Source organism: Lissotriton helveticus, chromosome 1_1 (assembly GCF_964261635.1).
Source record: "Lissotriton helveticus chromosome 1_1, aLisHel1.1, whole genome shotgun sequence".
Lineage (NCBI taxonomy): Eukaryota > Metazoa > Chordata > Amphibia > Caudata > Salamandridae > Lissotriton > Lissotriton helveticus.
Window position 1 is genome coordinate 296,387,967 of NC_136057.1, and position 20,600 is coordinate 296,408,566.

Sequence of the window (20,600 nt, forward strand, 5' to 3'; positions counted from 1 at the left end):
TGGAAACCCGACTCATAGGGCTAAATGCATTATAGGTACACTTTTAGGAGGAGTGATATTCTTTATATTCTTAGTAGTTATAGTTTCCTATTTAGTACCACATGAGCAGGCAGTAAAGATTGAGGGAACACGGACACCTACCACCTCTAGCAAGAAAGAAGTTAAGGTAGGAGCAGAGAAGGATTTGCTGGAGGAGGAGAGTCGTAGGTTACATGCGGATTTGTCTAAAGGAAATTTTGGTCAGAATGCGTATGCAAAGTTGTTGTATGAATACATTGATGCGATGGATGCGAAAGACTGCTATGTGTGTATGCAATTGCCGGCTTCAGTAGATGAGGGTATTAGATACCATCACCTTCCATTGACGTATGGTATCTCATGTAGTCTGCTGCTTAGCATATTTTATGGGCGAAACCATTTTGAGTATTTCTTTTCGAATTATGATGCTGTGCTACCAGAAGTCCCTGCTTATAAACACCTGAATAAGTTTGACTATTATAAGTCAGAGGATAGACTTGGGTATTTTTTCATTCCGACACAAGAGTTAGACACCTCATATGCACACCGACACAATTTGACATGTTTGTTATCAGAGTCAGAGAAGAAGTTCATAGAACAAGTTGAGGACAGGTACAAAAGGCAAAAACAGTTGCAAGAGTCAGGACAAGGTAAAGTTAATTGGACGGATGAAGAGAAGCAGCACAAGTCAAGAGGGAGTTATGGTCCGATAGCTCTAGATAAAGTGCAGAAAGGAAAGTTGTGTATTTACAGACCACAGACGTATTATGACAATGTGTATGTGGGTCATACTACATGTGAACACACCTTCACACTGGAGTATTACATGAAGGATTTCTTGAAGAGTGTGGTGCAGGTGATTCCAACTGTTTACTTTGTCTGCGGAAGGAATGCATATGTAAGATTGCCGGAAAAGTGGTATGGAACGTGTTATCTAGCGAACATTTTCCCCAAGATTTACCATACTGAAGATTTTGCTCTCTTGGAGGGAGGACGCCAGACGAGGGTAAAGCGAGGTGAAAGTGCTGGTGCGATAGTTGGAGATGTGTTTGGAGCAGTGATCCCCATGCTGGGAGTGATTTTGAATGACGTGAAGATACGACGATTGGCAACTGTGGTGGATGAACTATCAATGAGTACAGCTAAGTCATTAATGTTGGTTGAGGGTGAGATGTTGTCGATAAGGACAATGGTTTTACAGAACCATCTTGCTTTAGACGTCCTTCTAGCAAAAGAGGGCGGAGTCTGTAAACTTTTGAAGGTACAGGAATGTTGCACTTATATTCCAGATAATTCCAAGGATCTGAAGAATTATATAAGTAACATTACTGCGATCCATTATGAGATTGAAGATTTGACGCAGGAGAACGTGTGGGAGAAGGTTGGCAAGGGATTTGGAAATGCGGGAAACTGGTTTGCAAATCTGGGGTGAAGTTTCCTTGGGTTTGTACTGAAACCCCTCATCATAGTTGTGGCGTGTGTGATTGGGTTGTGGGGTTTGATAAGAGTGTACAAGTGGTATAAGTCAAATAGATTGGAAAGATCGATGAGAGTACAAGAGCGAAGAATGGAGAATCTGCAAGACAGTCAATATCGGTGCTTGAGAGCATTGGAGATGCTTAAGCGAGGGAAAATGGCGACAAGCTCTGTTTAACTCGGTTCTTACCCTTAGGGATGGTGTGATGATGGTGATGACCCAGGTCATCAAAGGGGGGAACTGAGAGAGCGTCAAAGAAGAGTGAAAAATTGTAGGGGTGTATCATATGTACAAGTAGTTAACACCCGCATATATAGAGGACTTATTAATCATGTTCAAATGTAATGTGGGTCTGAGGACTAATGTACTTGGTATTAGAATTACACGTAGAGCTAACGTGAAGAGTTTTGAAAATCAATAATGCCGCTTTTACATAGAAATGTCGTTTGACGTGAAGCCTTTCACTAATAAGAGGTGTTTTACAAGATCACCATTGTGTATTTAGTTCTGCTTTATTAAATTTCATAGAGTACCTGTTATACGTTATAAAGGTGTTAAATTAGATATGTATTTGCTTTAAAGATGGAGGTCTAAAGAACGAAAGAGATGTCAATGTTAGGAGGTTGGGCCCATAACCATGCAGTAGCCCAGTTCATGAAAATCGTGTAGGCCTGATCGAAAATGTCTTGCTTAGCATTAAATCGTGGAAATATTTTATGAAGAAGCTGCCTTTAGCTAAAGTAAATTGCAACATTAAAGAATGTGTGAGCCGATTGACATGTATTCCTTTGCAGGTGCCGGACCGGGTAGACAGTAAAGTAGAAGGGCCCATTGTGTAAGAGTGTTAGGATGCTAGACTCAGACATGGAGGAGTAGCCGAGGAATTTAAGGAAGCAACTTGAAGCGAGGAAGAGTCTGGGACCCAAGGACGTTTTAACGGACAAGGATGGAGACGTGCCATGGTGGAAATTTCTGAAAACCAACACCTTTGAGAGGGGCGTACCTGAAGGCGTGTCGTCCGCATTGTGGGGTTTTGTATTAGGGACAGCACCCCGAGGGTGAAGACAGGGCAGATGGGCAGAGAGACGAGAGGGAGCGGTTGGTTGACAGAGAGCTTAGCTATGATTGAGAGATCTCTAGACTGAACGGAGGAAAGTGAGTGAACTTCTTCGGAAGTCACCACAGCTGACACCTTTTTAGGTTGGGCTAATTGCTGAGTAGGGATGTCACTTAGTATAGCGTAGGGACAGATTAACCTGAATTATACTCTTTTCCAATGCATACTAGAACTCAGGTTATAGCAATCCTTATTAGCCTGATGATTCTCGAATTGATTCTTGTATTATTCATAAGCCGTCTGAGACTTTTCCGTAGAGTTATGTTTGTATTAGTGCCTGTGTATCTTCTGAATCTTTTGCTGAGGTGTTTATACCTTCAGTTGTTTTTGGTTATGTAATAAATCTTCAAACTTAGTTCTCAGTCAGTGGTTCTTTGGGGGAAACGATGGGAATCGTTGAAATTTGAGTGACTCATTGGTGGATAGATTGCCTAATTCATTCTATGACAGGTAAAAAGGTCCAGTCGACCTGTGACGGGATTCTGGAGAATGGTAAGCAGACTCTAAAATGAAAATCCCGCCCTATCATGTATTATGCTATCCCCTCAACATGAACAGTTATTAGGGTTCTTAACGGGTTTAACGTGTGCCAGACCATTTCACTATCGTAAAAGCAGACCCATAAACAGAAAAAAAACTGTTAAAAATACAGAGGTTCTGAGATGTCTGTTGCGCAGAAATAGTCTGATTTGTTTGTCAATAGGCGTCCAAAAGATCCGGGCTCACCGCGGCACTGCATTCATAGCAATGTCACATCCTACTCTCACCTGTACAATGGAAACTCATGGGTTTCTGCAGCAGTCTGCTGTACAGTAACTAGTATTAAATCCATATATCTCACAAATCGCAATGCACCTGCTAGAAGTGATGAGGAGCCAAAGTGCATTTCTTTCATTAGCTTTCCAACCGCGTGCATTAGGATTATGAGTTGTACACGAATGTCTGCAATAAATGCTCTTTTTGAGTGTTCCTGTACAATAAGTACAGGAGTGTACAGGGTAAGGGGTGTTGTGATTGTCTGCGGGTTCCTGTGCACTCTGAGTTTCCGTGCACTTCCTGAGTATTCACAGGGTAGCTCGAGTATTCTTGTGCAGTGTCGGTTGCCCTCCTCGGCACTGACTGATGTTCTAGGTGCTTGTGTGCAGAAAGTGCTTCTGAGCACTGCCTGCAGGTCTGTGTTCCAATGCCCCCGTTCACTATTCACATGTAATGTCTCAGTGTTCCTATTCTCTGGGGAGGGTTGCCATGACTGTCTAGGGGTGTCTCTGCTCTGAAGTTTACAGTTTACAGTCTGGGGGTGCCTGTGCACTGATTGAGGGTTTCCTCTCACTATAGCAGTGATCTCCAGCCTGCCTGAGGCTTCTTGTGCGCTGAATGCTTTTGAGCACTGAGGGCTTCTCTGACCGGTCTGACTTTTCCCATGCACTTACTCAGTGTTTCCATGCACTGCCTGAGTACCCCTGTGCACCCGCTAAGTCTTCCTGTGATTGTTTAAGGGTTCCCTTCAGCTGAGTTTCCCTGTACTCTTGAGTGTTTCTTGGCACTACCTGAGTGTTCCATGACTGCTTAGGGTTTCTTGTGTAATTAGTTTCCCTGTGCACTAAGTATTCACGCGTACTGTCTGAGTTTTACAATGCACTGTCTGAGGATTTCTATGCACGGGTTGGTTCCCATGCAGTGTCTGAGGGTTCGAGTGTATGGTCCGAGTCTTGCTGTGCACGGACTGTCTAGTCCCTTGACACAGAAGGTTCTTGTGCACTAGGTGTCTCCATGCACAGCCTTAGTGCTCCCAGTGGTTTGTTTGGGTGTTCATGTACACTGGGTAGATATATACATGATGGTTCCTGTGCATTGAGGTTTCCTGTTAACTGGCTGAAGAAACCTGTGCACAGTTTCACTGTTCACATGCACAATCTGGGGTGCCTGGGAACTGAGTTTTTCTGTGCATAATCTGAGGGTTCTAGTGTACTGTGTGAGGCCTCCTGTGCACCGGCTGAGTTTTTCCACACATCTTGCTGCCTCCTAGGAGAGCACAATATATCACCTTTCTTAATAAACAAGTTACAACACTTTAACATAGTTGCAGTAAGTTGCTCACTAAGCTACAACTTACAAAAAAACTGCTTATTATTAATAACGTAGGTGAGACTGATGCATTAACAATGCCTGTTTTTGTTTGTGATTTTGCACCCCTTATTTATGTGTTTCAACTCCCTCTGACTTTGAGCAATATGCGGCTTGGTGCTGTGCTCTCTCTCTTTCACCCTCTCTCTCTCTGCCCCCTCCATTCCCATCTATCTGCTTTCTCTACTTCCCCAGCCCTTGTGATCGCCACTGCCTGCTTTGCTAATGCTGGATACTTTTTAAATTGTGCCGGCAGCCAATAGTGGTGGTCAGCCATCTTGAAAATGTATTTCGCTATATCGCAACATGGCTACCATATTGTATGGCACAAGGTGGGGTGATGCAGCATGGGAAAATCTGCAAAGTATAAATGTTTTTTCTATACGTTGAAGATGACGATCATTGCATCACGCCACATTGCTTCACGCAACGAGGCAGCCATCTTGAGAGTATATAACAATGGTATCCAATAGTACTGCGTAAGGTTGCATAGTTTTATTTAAATGAAGCACACATAGTTCATGCAAGATCTACGGATAGTACATGTATTTTTCATAAATATTATCCTCGCAAAAAAACAACAGCACAGGATTTTTCAATTTCTGATGCATTTAAGGCGTTAATCTGATACTAATGAGGTGAAACATTCAGACCCAACAATGTTAATCTTTGTAAAAATGACAAAATAGTGACATACTATTGCCACAAAATATGCCTTTTCCTGCTGTATATTTTAATCAAACTGACACTTGATTTGGTCCACCCCTGTAGCATTATCCCAGTGGCTCTGCCCTAGCAGAAAATGTCCAAGTACTCTCAAGCATGCAAAAAATACACACAAACCTATATCAGAAAGTGTATTAATTTCCCCATTAATTAGGAAAATTTGCCATAGGTACATGCAGACTTCATAGCATTCAACATGCAAACATATCTCTGCAACCATCCCTTTTCCACTGGGTATACTAATGAGGCAATGATGAAATGCACATTAATAAATGGAGAGATTTCTTTAGGAAGTTAAAAACTCTTTAAAAAAGGAGAGGAAGAAATAAAATTAAACATAGAAAAAGAAAGGCGAAAAAATAAGGAAGGAATGAAAGGAATGAAGAAAGGAAGGGAGGGGGGAATGAATGAAGGAAATTTGGAAAGAGAAGAAAAGAGGGGGCACAGAATGAGGGGAGGAATGAAGAGAAAGAAAGGAAAGAAGGAAGGAATGAGGTGGAAAGAAAGAATGATCAAAAGAAGCAGGAGACAATGGGGGTAAGGAGGAAAGGAAAGAAGGGACAGAGGAGAAAAAAAGAAAAGGAGGAATAGAATAAATGAAGAAAACCAAACAAGGAGCAAAGAAGAGACAGAAAGAAAAAGACTAGAGGAATGATAAAAAGAAGAGGAACAAAGAAACAAAGTAGAAGGAGATGAGGAAAATACTTAAGAAAAAGAAAAAAGGAAGATTCACAGAAGGTGAAAAGGAAAGAAGAGTGGTGAGACTAAAGAAAGGAAAGAATGAAATTAAAGAAAAGGAGGAACAAAGGGGATCAATAAAAGAAATCAAAGGAAGAAAATAGAAAGGAAAGAAGGAACGCAAAAGAAAATGAAAGCAGAAAAGAAAAAAGGAAAAGTGAGAAAGTAAGCAATAAACTACGAACAGAAGGAAGTAATGAAAAATAGAAATAACCAATCAAGGAAAGAACAGAGGAAAACGATGGTCAGCATAACTAGAAATGACAAGAGGGAAAAAGACAAGGACAAAAGGAGAAGAAAGAAAAGAAACAAGAAATGAAGGAAAAGAGAAGGAAAGGCAGAAAAAGAAAGATATTTTGACTGAAAACAATTTATATGAAGTGGAACTCTCAAGAATGCATTTATGGCTGTTGTCTAACAATACTATACTTATTTTACTGTCTTTTGACTGTAATGAAATAAACCTCTGACTGAGACTCATGGTCCCAATGACATTAAGTTCATTGGAAACATATTTTTCAGGCTAAATTAAATACTGCAATACGTGTCTCTCCTTTAATGGTTACATATTTGACATTTACTGTGCTTTGGACCACAGAATGGCCCATAGTGCTACCTCCAAAAAGCCTGCTGGATTTCTTGGCAGGACATTGTATTGTTCAGCCCAGTCCTGGAGACGCTCACTTAGCCAATAAGTGCATATTTATCATTTACATCTAATAATCAAAACTGTCTTGTAGCTATTTGAATCATTTCTTCTCCTGCGTTGCAAAAGGCTTTCATAAAACCACCTTTCAGTGACCTGAGTGCAATGCTTTTAACCCCTATTACTGTTATAGATCTCCATTTAATTTGTAGAGGGAGCCCTTTCACCATCCCCACACTCACATCAGTGTTTGCATCCCCTGCCCTGCAGCCACTGGAATGCAGGCATTCCACTTCCACTGTCTGGGAAGTGGTCCTCGCCTTCTCCCTTGTGGCAATGCAAACCAGAGGCCTTCAAATGGATCCCACTCTGCTTCCTAATTAATACTGTGAGTCAAACCTGAGGATGGACACCAGAAGACATCCACGGCAGCATCCGCAGAAACCCTTTTCAATGAGTATAATATTTCCCATATACTTTCTCGCATTGCTATTATCTTGAAGTGGCTGCTTCCTCTGAGTGCAGTCCAACACTCTTGATTTTTCTTAACTTATGCGTCCAGCCATTATCTTTCACTTGCAGCTCTTGAGTTTATCAACAGACCGGGCTGGATCGCTGGTGTAGCAGTAGCCTATCAAAAAATCCTGCCCATCGCCCGCCACCAACACCTAACTACCCATGCTACTACTGTGGGCCCGATTCACAGAATGAACTTAAGACTCAATCCTAAACTTACTACTACTTTGGTATTCACAGAATGCACTTACTACTTTTGGCATTCACAGAATGAACTTACTACTTTTGGTATTCACGGAAGTTAGGATTTTGTCTTAAATCTGTCTTAAGTTTGTCTTAAGACAAACTTAAGACAAAATCCTAACTTCTGTGAATACCAAAAGTAGTAAGTGCATTCTGTGAATACCAAAATAGTAGTAAGTTTAGGATTGAGTCTTAAGTTCACTCTGTGAATCGGGCCCTGTGTCTCCGACACACACCTGAGGCCCATCATATCTGGACTCAAATAGTCGAGGACAGGGGGGAGTTTTTTTTCCCCTGTGTTCCCTTATTTGTAGTATCTTTACGCCAGATATACAGTTCTACAGCTGTGAAAGGGCGAGATTTTGATCGATACCTTATATCTATTGATCCAAACCTCGATCTGGTCGACTGAACCTTTGTTGCCTGTCTTGGAAGAAAACAGTACACCTATCTGCAAGTTAGTTCACCCAATAAAGGACTCTACTCTCAAAGATCACGGACAACTTCTAGGTTTCAAAAGTTTATTGTAAAGATATAATGAGCTGCAAATACAGGCATCTCAGAATGAGATTCACGAGATACACAGGTCCAATTACATACATGTGCTCTCGAAAAGCCCTCAGACGAGCAACAGAAATCACTAACACAAGTTCTAAGAATAATAAAGCTATCAGCATAGACGCATATCTCTCCTTCATTTAGGTTGGAGGAAAACACACACAGGTTAGGCGTCCCTACCCTGTTCTAGATGGTATCCCTACTTAACCAAATCCCAACCTAACAAAGGTGTCAGCAGTGAATGACCCCCAAGGGAAGTCACCCACTCTAAGTCTCTTGGTGAAAACCTAAAGTTCTCCAGTCATGACCCCTCTCTGCCTACCCATCCGCTCTCTAAAGGGTCCTCAGGTATCTGCTCTAACTCCACCCAGGGGTGCTGTCCCTAATACAAAACAGTCAACAACATTTGAGACGCCCCTTGCGAAACGCCTCTCACGTGGTGCAACTTCAGGCTTTTTCCATGATGCTTTGTATTGGGCCTCAGACGTTAGAGTTGACCTTGCTTCTCAGACTCTTCTCCGGCCCGCTGATACCCCTTAAACATTCCAGAACCCTCCTCCATGTCTGGGCCGTCTACTGAACAGACCTCTATTCATTCATTTATAATTGGATCCCCCCTTTCCTGTTGCAGACAGATATCTGCCGCCAAGAACCCAACTCTCATAGACTTCTAAAAAGGCTTGCAACATTTCTCAGCCCAGACATGTACGTGTAAATCAATGCTAAAACATTTCAGGCCTACAATATTTCTCATTATGATTATAGCATTCAACTTCTTCATTTAATTAAAGCATGTTAATACTCTTATTCTATTATTCAGTAAACATTTCTATAAATCATGGCCCATTAATGCAATGACCAAAAACCTTAATATAATCTGTGTCGTGAAAAGAACCATCTTCCCTTTCCCTCCAGCTCTGGCCCTGAGGCCTACCACGTTCTGCTTTTAACCACCTACCATCTTACATGTTAACAGCTTCACGACATGGATTCAAAAAAATAATCACATCTAATAAAGTCTTATAATGTCACACATTTCTGTATTAGTTCCACTTCTACTTAAATCTCTACATTAGCTATACATTCGGAATATATTTGCAGATACTATTAGCACTCATGGCATTTCTCTTCATGATTTGTGCTTACTACAGGTAAGTGTGATGTACTCATACATTTAAATCAATTTGCGCTCTCTCAGTTCCCCCCTTTGATGACCTCTCGGGGTCATCACTAACATTTAAACTGCAGTTATTGCTGGCATTCTCTGCGCTTCCAGAGCCCTCAGACTCCTGTACTGATTATCTTGTATGGCAGCCAATCTCTGCAGCTGCTCTCTTTGGGCCCTTTCTGACCTTCTTGCTCTGTACCATTTGAATATCCTCACCAATCCCCACAATATTATCCCACAGATCAATATTATGATGATAGGCTTTAGGATATACCAAATAAAGCTTTTGCCTAAGGTGGAAAACCACCCTCCAACTGTACTCATTCCGTGGCCCACCTTTTCCCAGACATTTTCTCTACTCAAGTCTTCGATCTCCTTGTGAATATTAGTTATGTTCTTAATAACCTTCTCAAGGGGCTTCGAATTGTCTGGAATGTAAGTGCAACATTCCTGGACCTTCAAAGCCTTACAGACTCCGCCCTCTTTTGCTAATAGGACATCTAATGCAAGCCGATTTTGAAGAACCATAGCCCTTATCGATTGCATCTCTCCTTCTACCAGCATTAAGGACTGAGCAGTGCTGGCAGACAACCTGTCGACAACTGTTGCCAGTCGTCTAATTTTAACATCATTAAGGATTATTCCCAAAAGAGGGAACATAGCTCCAAAGACATCTCCAACCATTTCGGCATCACCTACATCTCTCCTTCCCCTCGATGAGGTCTGACCCTCAATGATCACTAAGTCTTGTGCATGATATATTTTGGGGAAGACAATTGCCAAGTAACATGATCCATACCAGTTGTCAGGTAGTCTCACGTAAGCATTTCTTCCACATACAAAATACACATTTGGAATCACTTGCATTCCCTTCAGGAAATCCTTAGTGTAGTACTCTAAATTAAAAGCATGTTCACAGTCAACTTCTCCCACGTATACATTTTCATAATACGTTTTGGCTCGGTGAAGACATAACTTTCCTCTCTGCGCTTTATCTAAAGCTATTGGACCACTACTACCCTTTCTCTTGTGTGACTTCTCTTCCTCGGTCCAATCTATTTTCCCTTGTCCAGATTTCTTCAAAATCTTTTGTCTCCTGTAACGATCATCCACCTGCCCTATGAACTTCTTCTCGACTTCTGACACCTTGCATGTCAGGTTATTTCTACGGGCATGTGAAGTATCTAAGGTAATCCAAGGAATGAAGAACTTGGCCAATCTGTCTTCACTCTTCCAGTAATCCCATTTATTCATCTGCTTATAATTCGGGACTTCCGGCAACACTGAATCATAATTTGAGAAATAGTATTCAAAACTATCTCTCTCATAAAATATACTAAGCAATAAGCTACATGTAATGCCATATGTCAGAGGGAGGTGATGATAGCGAATTCCTTCATCTACAGACGCCGGCAACTGCATGCAGACGTAGCAATCCTTAACCTCCATGGCATCCACGTATTCATATAAAAGTTTAGCATAAGCATTTGACCTAAAGTCTCCTTGGGACTCGTCTACATGTAACCTGCGGGCTTCTGCAGCCAATAACGCTTTCTCTTGAGTGTTTTCCCTTTTCTCACCAGCAACAGTGGGTGTAAGCGTTTCTGCAGAATTCACATCAGTTACCTTTACCTCTTCCTCATGTCCCTTTACATAAGAAATTGTTACCACTAAAGCTATTAATATTATCACTCCTACTATTAGTGTACCTATTATACATTTAGCTCTGCGGTTCGGGGTGCCGGCCTCCATTTCGTCAGACAAAATAGTTCTCTCTTTATCTTTGCAAAAAGTTCTTTTCCTCTCGTTCCTTTACAGCCTCTTTTCAATCCTTTGTCTTTAGAATCCACACAACTGGAGGCTGACAACCTTCTTCGCAAAAGTCCTTTAACAGTTCAAAAAGACAACCCTAGCCCTTCTCCATCCGCTCAAGGGGAATTCCCTAAAATTCTCTGCTTCCTGGGCGCTAGGTAATCTTCTTTTTCTGCTTGCTTTATTTACAAAGTCCTTTAACAGTCTACTATCAGATTTGTGGTTGCAGCTTCAATAGCATAGTTCAGTATTTCCAAACGAAGATTGTGCTCTTCATGTGCTGTTATCGTTGTACCAAAGTCGGGGAATTGCAATTCTGTAAGAAACATGTGTTTTAACTTGCTGAGGCGGGGAGGTCTGGGGAGCATGAATGTTAGTGATCCTTCTTGTTCGACACCGGGTACCAACAGTCGTATTTCCACGGTGATAATGGGCTCAGAACTGGACACCACCACCGCTCGGATCCTCCCTGTCTCCGGTTTCACAGACATTTGTCGCCAGATATGTCCACTCAGGTGTGGAGTATCTTCTGTTAGGCACACGCACTCTTCTTGACCTTCTTCGGTCCGGTGCTTCAGCGCCCTGAGCACCTTCTTCTAGGTCTGAGTCTTCTGATATCGGAGGAAGGGTTGCTTCTGGAGTTGACCTCAGGCTAGAGCTCCTTCTTTGCGGCCAATTAGCTTCTCCCCGTGCCCTTCTACTCCTTCTCCTTCTGGTCTGTTCTCGCTCCCTTTCAGACCTGTCAGGGTCAGACTCGTACTCCCAGCTACTTTCTCCTTCTGTAGCGTCGTCTGTTTCACTGTTGTACTGACCGTCCTCAGCTTGGTCAGACTCGTTCCCTGCTTCCGCTGGCACCTCTACAGCTTGGCTAGCCCCCTCTATGGCTTCTCGGTCCTCAGCTGGACGTCCATCCGAGAGAGGAGCTGTTTCCAGAGGTGCTGGAACCCTTTTCGTATGTGACGCGTGGATCCAATTGGGCAGGCCTCCCACCTTCACAGCCGTGTTTGTGATCAGGATGACCTGGAAGGGCCCACGCCAACGAATATCCAAGCAGCTTCTTCTCACATGTTTCTTCACCAGGACCCAGTCCCCAGGATACAGGTCATGGCAAGGGCCCTGGCACGCTGGAACCTCTGCAGCCTGCACCTGAAGGGACACAGAACGCATGGCGTCAGACAGCCCCTTACAATAGTCCAGGATCATATCATCTGTGATATTTAACAGTGCAGTAGCTGGAATAGATGGCAGCCTCATTGCTCTCCCCATTAACACCTCATGTGGTGACAACCCTGTTCTTCTGTCTGGTGTACTACGAAGGCTCATGAGGACTAATGGCAGGGCATCAGGCCAACTCAGGGTCGTTGAGGAGCACACTTTCGCTATTCTGGCCTTGATTGTGCCATTGATTTGTTCCACAATTCCTGAGGCTTCTGGTCGGTAACTGCAATGTAGCTTTTGGTCAATATTTAGTGCTACACAGATCATCTTCACAAGCTCGCTGTTAAAATGTGTTCCCCTATCTGATTCCAAAAAGGCCGGCACCCCGAAGCGAGGAATGAGTTCTCGAAGCAGTAACTTGGCCACTGTGAGGGTGTCGCACCTACGTGTAGGGTATGCCTCAACCCATCTGGAGAACACACAAACAACCACCAGGACATAGCGGAGGCGGTTGCACCTTGGCATTTCAATGAAATCTATCTGCATTCTATTGAATGGACCTCCAGACCTTCCTATGTGACTTAGTGCAACTGGTGTTCTTTTCCCTACGTTCAGCTGCTGGCAGGTCACACAACGCTGGCACACTGCTTCTGCTGCTATTCTAAACTTAGGATTGTACCAAGTCTGTCTAAACACTCTCAGCATAGCATCTCTCCCTAAGTGTACGGGACCATGTATGAGTCTAGCCATTGGACTCACCATCTCATTGGGCAACACTGCTCTGCCGTCTGCTGAGACCCAAAAATGGGTCTCACCCATTACACATCCTGCCTTTTCCCATGTTTCTTTTTCAGAATCAGGAGCATTTTCTTGCATGGTTGACAGTTCATCCCAAGTATCAACAGTTTCCAATATCATGGCTAATTCAGTTCTTACATTTATTCCACCCACATCCACCTCTGTAAAAGAGTACCCTTGTTCCGCGCAATACCGTGCAACTTCATCAGCATATCTATTGCCTTTCGAAACAAAGTCCTCATTTCTGGTATGTGCGATGCACTTTACAACTGCAATACTTGCTGGGCATTGCAATGCTTCTAACAACAGGCGCACAAACTCTCCATTGCGAATGGGAGAGCCTGAAGAAGTCATGAACCCTCTTTGAGACCATAACTGCCCGTAATCATGAACTACCCCATACCCATATTGGCTGTCGGTGTAGATGGTGACTCGAATTTGATTGCCTGCTAAGCAAGCACGTGTCAGGGCAATAATCTCGGCTACCTGAGCGGAGTGTACTCCACTCTCTGGGTATCGGCATCTGACTTGGGGAATTAGTGGTATCGTTCCTCCTTGCCTCCTCTGCTCTTTCTCTGTCTTTCCGTTTCCGTTCTTCCCCTCTTGCTCTCTCTTGGTCATATATCGATATTATAGGACCTATGGTAACAGGTACCTGTAGTGCATCTGGTAATGGGTAGGATGTGGCGCTTTCCGTTTCCGGCGCTCTTTGTACCACAAACCTCCCGACTACCTGTTGCACCTGACCAGGCTGGGACAACTCTTTCTTTGGCTCAGGATCCCACTCTGAACTGGGAAGCGGTCTATGCTCTCCTGCATTGCCCCCCTTTGCTCCTTCAGTATTCTCGACCTCTCCCCCTGCTCTATTATACGGGGGTGGCCTGTCTGTCAGTAATCTGTTTATCAGGCTGTCCTCTGTTTCGCTCTCATCATCTTCTTCCAGGGGACTTTTATTTACTGGCGCCTCTAACACTGGGTACAGTTTATTTACTTCCATGTTATGCACTCTCCATCTTTTAGCATCCGCATCCCACCTGGCATCCTGCACTGCCCTTACCGAGCGTTTCACCCTTTCTTGTCGTCTGTTCATATTCTTTTCATGCGCTGCCCTAATCCATGCATCAAGAGCTTCGAACTGGGTTGGTCTAGGCAAGGGTCTCTTTGAGGTCATGACTGATTTCAATCGATGCAACACCTCTAATCTGAACGTCCCGTACTTCGGGAACGTCAGTTCCTCATTTCCTTCAGTTATCTTACTCCACTCTGATATCCAAAGGATCGTATGCAGCCCAACATTCACTGCCATATAACGGGCTGGCGTACCCTCCGGCGGGGCTTCTTCCCCTTCATACGATCCTCGCTTCTCTTTCTTAAACAGCGCTTTCAACCATTTAAAACACTTCATAATTATGCGCACAAAATCCAGCCTCGCTACTCTGTTTACTTCCTGATGACAATCCACCAATCCTGTCGCGGCTTTGCTAGCTTGGCCTATCACAGCGCGGTCTTTCTCCTGTCGGCCAATCACGTCGCGACCCTGTCTGACGTGTTCGCTAGCTGGCCTATCACAGCGCGGTCTTTCGCCGGTCAGCCAATCACTGCGCGACACCACCTGACGTCACTTTTCTCCGCTTCGCAGCAGCACCCCTCCTTTCTCAACTCGTCTCCCGGTTATGCATGCGTCCCATTCATACACCGAAAAATGACTACTTCCGACCAAGCGGTCACTTCTCTCTCGACTGTACGTCCACAGTCTATCTGTAAATGTCAACACAACTGACGAGATGTCTATCGTCTCTCTGATAGGTTGCTTACACACACAGTAACTTCCGACCAGCGTCCGTTACTCACGCACTCACTCTTACGTTCCCCCTATCTCGGTCTCTCGGGTGATCAATGGTACCTCATGACCCCCTTCACACTAGTTGACAATTACTCTGGGTGTCCGATACACCCGAACCACTTAAGCTCTCTTGAACTTAAGATTTCCACCGGTTGCGCGCGCTCACAACCTGTTCCACAGTCACTCTACAGACATTCAACTCCGCCAGACATTACAACATAGGTACAATACAAAAACACCGCAATCTAACACGCATAACCCTTTATACTCACTCTCGACCGATACTGCTGCTTTTTCTGTCTCACGTCATCCGGATCTTCATCTGCGGGCTGTTCTTCCGATCATCGATTTCTAGGGGCCTTGGGGTAAGCTAACCTGGCCTAGGTCACCGTCCTCAAGAAGGCAACCATCCTCTATAGCTACCAACTGAAAGGGCGAGATTTTGATCGATACCTTATATCTATTGATCCAAACCTCGATCTGGTCGACTGAACCTTTGTTGCCTGTCTTGGAAGAAAACAGTACACCTATCTGCAAGTTAGTTCACCCAATAAAGGACTCTACTCTCAAAGATCACGGACAACTTCTAGGTTTCAAAAGTTTATTGTAAAGATATAATGAGCTGCAAATACAGGCATCTCAGAATGAGATTCACGAGATACACAGGTCCAATTACATACATGTGCTCTCGAAAAGCCCTCAGACGAGCAACAGAAATCACTAACACAAGTTCTAAGAATAATAAAGCTATCAGCATAGACGCATATCTCTCCTTCATTTAGGTTGGAGGAAAACACACACAGGTTAGGCGTCCCTACCCTGTTCTAGATGGTATCCCTACTTAACCAAATCCCAACCTAACAAAGGTGTCAGCAGTGAATGACCCCCAAGGGAAGTCACCCACTCTAAGTCTCTTGGTGAAAACCTAAAGTTCTCCAGTCATGACCCCTCTCTGCCTACCCATCCGCTCTCTAAAGGGTCCTCAGGTATCTGCTCTAACTCCACCCAGGGGTGCTGTCCCTAATACAAAACAGTCAACAACATTTGAGACGCCCCTTGCGAAACGCCTCTCACGTGGTGCAACTTCAGGCTTTTTCCATGATGCTTTGTATTGGGCCTCAGACGTTAGAGTTGACCTTGCTTCTCAGACTCTTCTCCGGCCCGCTGATACCCCTTAAACATTCCAGAACCCTCCTCCATGTCTGGGCCGTCTACTGAACAGACCTCTATTCATTCATTTATAATTGGATCCCCCCTTTCCTGTTGCAGACAGATATCTGCCGCCAAGAACCCAACTCTCATAGACTTCTAAAAAGGCTTGCAACATTTCTCAGCCCAGACATGTACGTGTAAATCAATGCTAAAACATTTCAGGCCTACAATATTTCTCATTATGATTATAGCATTCAACTTCTTCATTTAATTAAAGCATGTTAATACTCTTATTCTATTATTCAGTAAACATTTCTATAAATCATGGCCCATTAATGCAATGACCAAAAACCTTAATATAATCTGTGTCGTGAAAAGAACCATCTTCCCTTTCCCTCCAGCTCTGGCCCTGAGGCCTACCACGTTCTGCTTTTAACCACCTACCATCTTACATGTTAACAGCTTCACGACATGGATTCAAAAAAATAATCACATCTAATAAAGTCTTATAATGTCACACATTTCTGTATTAGTTCCACTTCTACTTAAATCTCTACATTAGCTATACATTCGGAATATATTTGCAGATACTATTAGCACTCATGGCATTTCTCTTCATGATTTGTGCTTACTACAGGTAAGTGTGATGTACTCATACATTTAAATCAATTTGCGCTCTCTCAGCTGGATTGCAATCTGATGAATGTAAGGCACCTACTGGCCTGTTGCACTTGATTTTGAAATACAATAAAAGAAATTTAAACATAAAAGAACCGAATATCGCTCAATCTTTACAAGTAAATAATGTTTCTCTCTACATTCTTGTATTCTCACACTGCATGCTGTCTCAAAAATATTATGTAGATCCTCTAAATCAGCATGCAAAACAGACCTTTAATTAAAACTTCAGATTTTCAGCTCTCCTTTTTATTCCCTCTCTTTCAAATGTTTGTCCCCTTCCCTTCCATCTACTCCATGCACAACCTACTCTGACACATGCATGACTGCCTTATTCTCTATTATTGTATTACTACAACTCGTTTACAAGATCACAATGTCCTCTCCTTCCTCTGAAAGGCATACCTATGCAACCTAACAATACCTAAATTCCTCTAAATCATCTATTCATCCCACCAACCATGTGCATGACCTCACATGCCCCCCACTAATGACCACAACTAACCCCTATTCATATATTCCACTATAAAGAAACTGGAATGACTGCATGGAATGGTTTGCTTGAGTGCACAATGCTTCAGGGTTAGTAAGCGCTATAATAATGCAGTTCCAATTACTAGCCATCATTCTGAGGCTGTGATATCAGAATTCATGCCCTTGGCCGTGCCGCTTTGCCATTCTTAACTGTTCTACAGCAAATGGAAAGCTCAGAAAGTATTAAAATAGACTTTCTATTCTCACTTTCAGGATAGGGCCATGAGGCATCATTTGGTCTCACATAATACTAGAATAATGTGAGGCACATAAGTGATAACATACTCTTGTCTCAATATATTCGTAGCAACAGATTCTATCATTGCGCAGTACTGGTAAGATATTTCTTTATTTATAAAGTTTTATATAGCGCGAACGAAGAGACAGGTTGCAAAAGGGTGCAACAACATTTTTCAACTGGTCTTTGATTTTGCGATGCGACCTATGTACTAATATCGGTCGCGTTGCAAAATCTCCCGTCATAAGGGGTTTGCAGAAGGACCTGGCTAATACATTTTGATTAGGAATGCCACTATTTCCATATCCCAGAAATTGGCTGCAAACACAGGGCTGGTGGCCTGCGAGGAGCAGCTGACCGCCAAACCGAGTTTGAATTCTCAAATGGGAAACATTTTTGCTTCTTACAGTCTTGTCTCTCTGCTCTCTACTTATGTGTTTAACATTTAGATATGGTTCTGCCCATGCCTTCTGTGCTAGGTTTCTAGTGTTACAGTCTGGTCTCTCTGCTCCCACCGTGTGTGTTCAGCTCGTCGATGCACAACATGGTGCTTCAGCCCACACTTTTAATGCAACGCTTCTAGAGGTACAATTTGGGGTTTGTGGCCTCACCTTGTCTCCAAAGATGCTTAAGATAAAGTATGCTGTTTCTGCCCCCACATACTATAGTAAGCTGACAGAGATACAGTCAGATCTTTCTGCCCTCCCCTTGTATTCTGTGTCCACACTGGTAGATGGTGGTCTCTCTGCCCTCAACATATGCTTTGAGTCGGTAGTGGTATAGGATGGCCTCCTCGCCATCACCTTCTGTGTTAATTCCCGGCAGATGTTATGTAATCTACAATGCATTAACCTTTAGTGGTGAGGCCCTAGTGGTAGTTCTCTGACCTCATTTTCAGAGTTGAACATCTGGCATTACTGTATGGTCTCAATGTGTTGGTTGTATGACGTTACAATGCATACTTTTACAACGCATACCTTTACAACGCATTTTTTACAACGCAACATCCATTACAACGCATTCCATTACAACGCATGCCATTACAACAAATTTTTAAAAGCTACCTTTACAACGCATTCCATTACAACGCATACTACCTTTACAACGCATACCATTACAATGCATAACATTACATTGCATGTATGGTAAGTATTGGATAGTGTAGGAGTAAAAATTACTATTCTAACTCCAGGGGGTGCAACAGTTGGGTAAGTATTGGATAGTATAGGGGTAAAAATTACTATTCTAACTCCAGGGGGTGCAACAGTTGGGTAAGTATTGGATAGTATAGGGGTAAAAATTACTATTCTAACTCCAGGGGGTGCAACAGTAGGGTAAGTGTTGGATAGTGTAGGGATAAAAATTACTATTCTAACTCCAGGGGGTGCAATAGTAGGGTACGTGTTGGATAGTGTAAGGGTAAAAATTACTATTCTAACTCCAGGGGGTGCAATAGTAGGGTAATTGTTGGATGGTAATGGTAACCGTTGTAATGGTATGCGTTGTAATGACTGCGTTGTAATTTCATGCGTTGTAATGTCATGCGTTGTAGTGGTATGCGTTGTAGTGTCATGCGTTGTAATGGTTGTGTAGTAATGGCATGCGATGTAATGGATGTTGCGTTGTAAAAGTTTCATTGTAATGGTAGTGTGTTGTAAAAGTTGCGTTGTAAAGGTTGTTTCCCAATGTGTTGAGTTCTTAGCGGCACAGCCGGGCTCCTCGTCCCTCAACTTCTTTGCTAAGCCCGAGCTGCACTGCATGGTCTTCATTCACCTTATTTGTGTGAGTTTTTGGGGGGGAGCAGCCTCGTCCTTCCGCTCTCCCCTTCTTCTATTGGGCTCCTGGCGCAAGGACATGACCCCCCTTCCCTCCTGATATACACCTGGAACCCGATGGCTATCATCTAGAAGTCTTATCGCCCGCAGCATGCGCGTTCACTGAAGAGCTGCCTGCAATGTCCATGTCAGCTTCACAATCCCTCTTACACAGCAGCAGATTAGATTTGCATACCTTAAGCTCATCTGCATCATAGAAATCAACCCGCACAGCTGGCACCATCCACGTCTGGAAAAGTGTTGCCAATATCTGCTTGGCAATGGCATCTGCAATAAGGTGGAAGTGGAGAGGGTTGCGCCTGGGGAATGAGAGAACAAGAAATGTAAATTATTTATTCAAATGACAGTGCTGTGCATAAACAGTAGGACGTGGTACAACTGCTGGGCATAAAAAGCGACACTTCAGGGAATTGGCAGTAACAAGAAGAGGTTAAAAATGTGTTGGGCATAAAAGTGAAGAAATGTGGAGCCCAATGTGAGGGAGGATTGGAGGGCACTAATCCGTGGGACGCTAAAAATGAACAGGGTCTAAAACATATTACAGGTTTCATAGCAAACAGGCTAAAATCCATCGACTATATAGAAAAGGAGATGTGGATCAGGTATAGTACGAAGGAGAGAGACTCATGAATATAAAGAATGAGGTTATGGAAATGTATGGGTATAAACCATGCAAAACTAGAAAGTTCGGAATAAAATCCAGAAAAGGTTGTCATATCTATTCATTCAAGATATGTACTAAGCAAAAAGTAAAATATTGTAAATGAGAAGAGGGAAAACATTTCAGCAGAGCAATGTAATCCCAGTACGTAGGTACAATGGTCCCAGAAAGTGATAATACAATGCACAAAATTCTCATGGATCAAAACAAATTCAAATACAAAACAAGCATTTTCAATGCAATCGGTCTCGCATTATTAAAGTTTGAGCTATTGGCATTGCTAAATAATGCAACACCAATAGCTCAAACTTTAATAATGCGAGACCTATTGCATTGCAATGCGCCTTCGGTGTGAGGGTAGGCGTGCTGCTCTGACTACAACATCCAGAATGCATCTGGAGTACTAATCTAGACCGACAGCTGTTAAGTGGTTGAAAATAATTCTGTTCAGAGATGGGAAGTAGTCTAAATTGGAAGATGGTGGAGCGGCTAAACACGGAAGGTGTGGGGAGAGAGAGGGGGAGGGGAGGGAGTATAGGAAAGAGAAAGAATGAGAGAGG

The 20,600-nt window shown here is 43.2% G+C and overlaps 1 protein-coding gene across 3 annotated transcripts in view; it reads right to left on the reverse strand.

The window, feature by feature from the left end:
- The window catches only part of LARGE1 (LARGE xylosyl- and glucuronyltransferase 1), a 1,129,206-nt gene that overhangs the window by 575,329 nt on the left and 533,277 nt on the right, over nt 1-20,600 (reverse strand). For all 3 annotated transcript variants that reach the window (XM_078669611.1, XM_078669686.1, XM_078669758.1), the window contains exon 5: nt 19,555-19,678. In XM_078669611.1, coding sequence (XP_078525737.1) covers nt 19,555-19,678 — 124 coding nt within the window. The remainder of the gene's footprint in view (nt 1-19,554; nt 19,679-20,600) is intronic.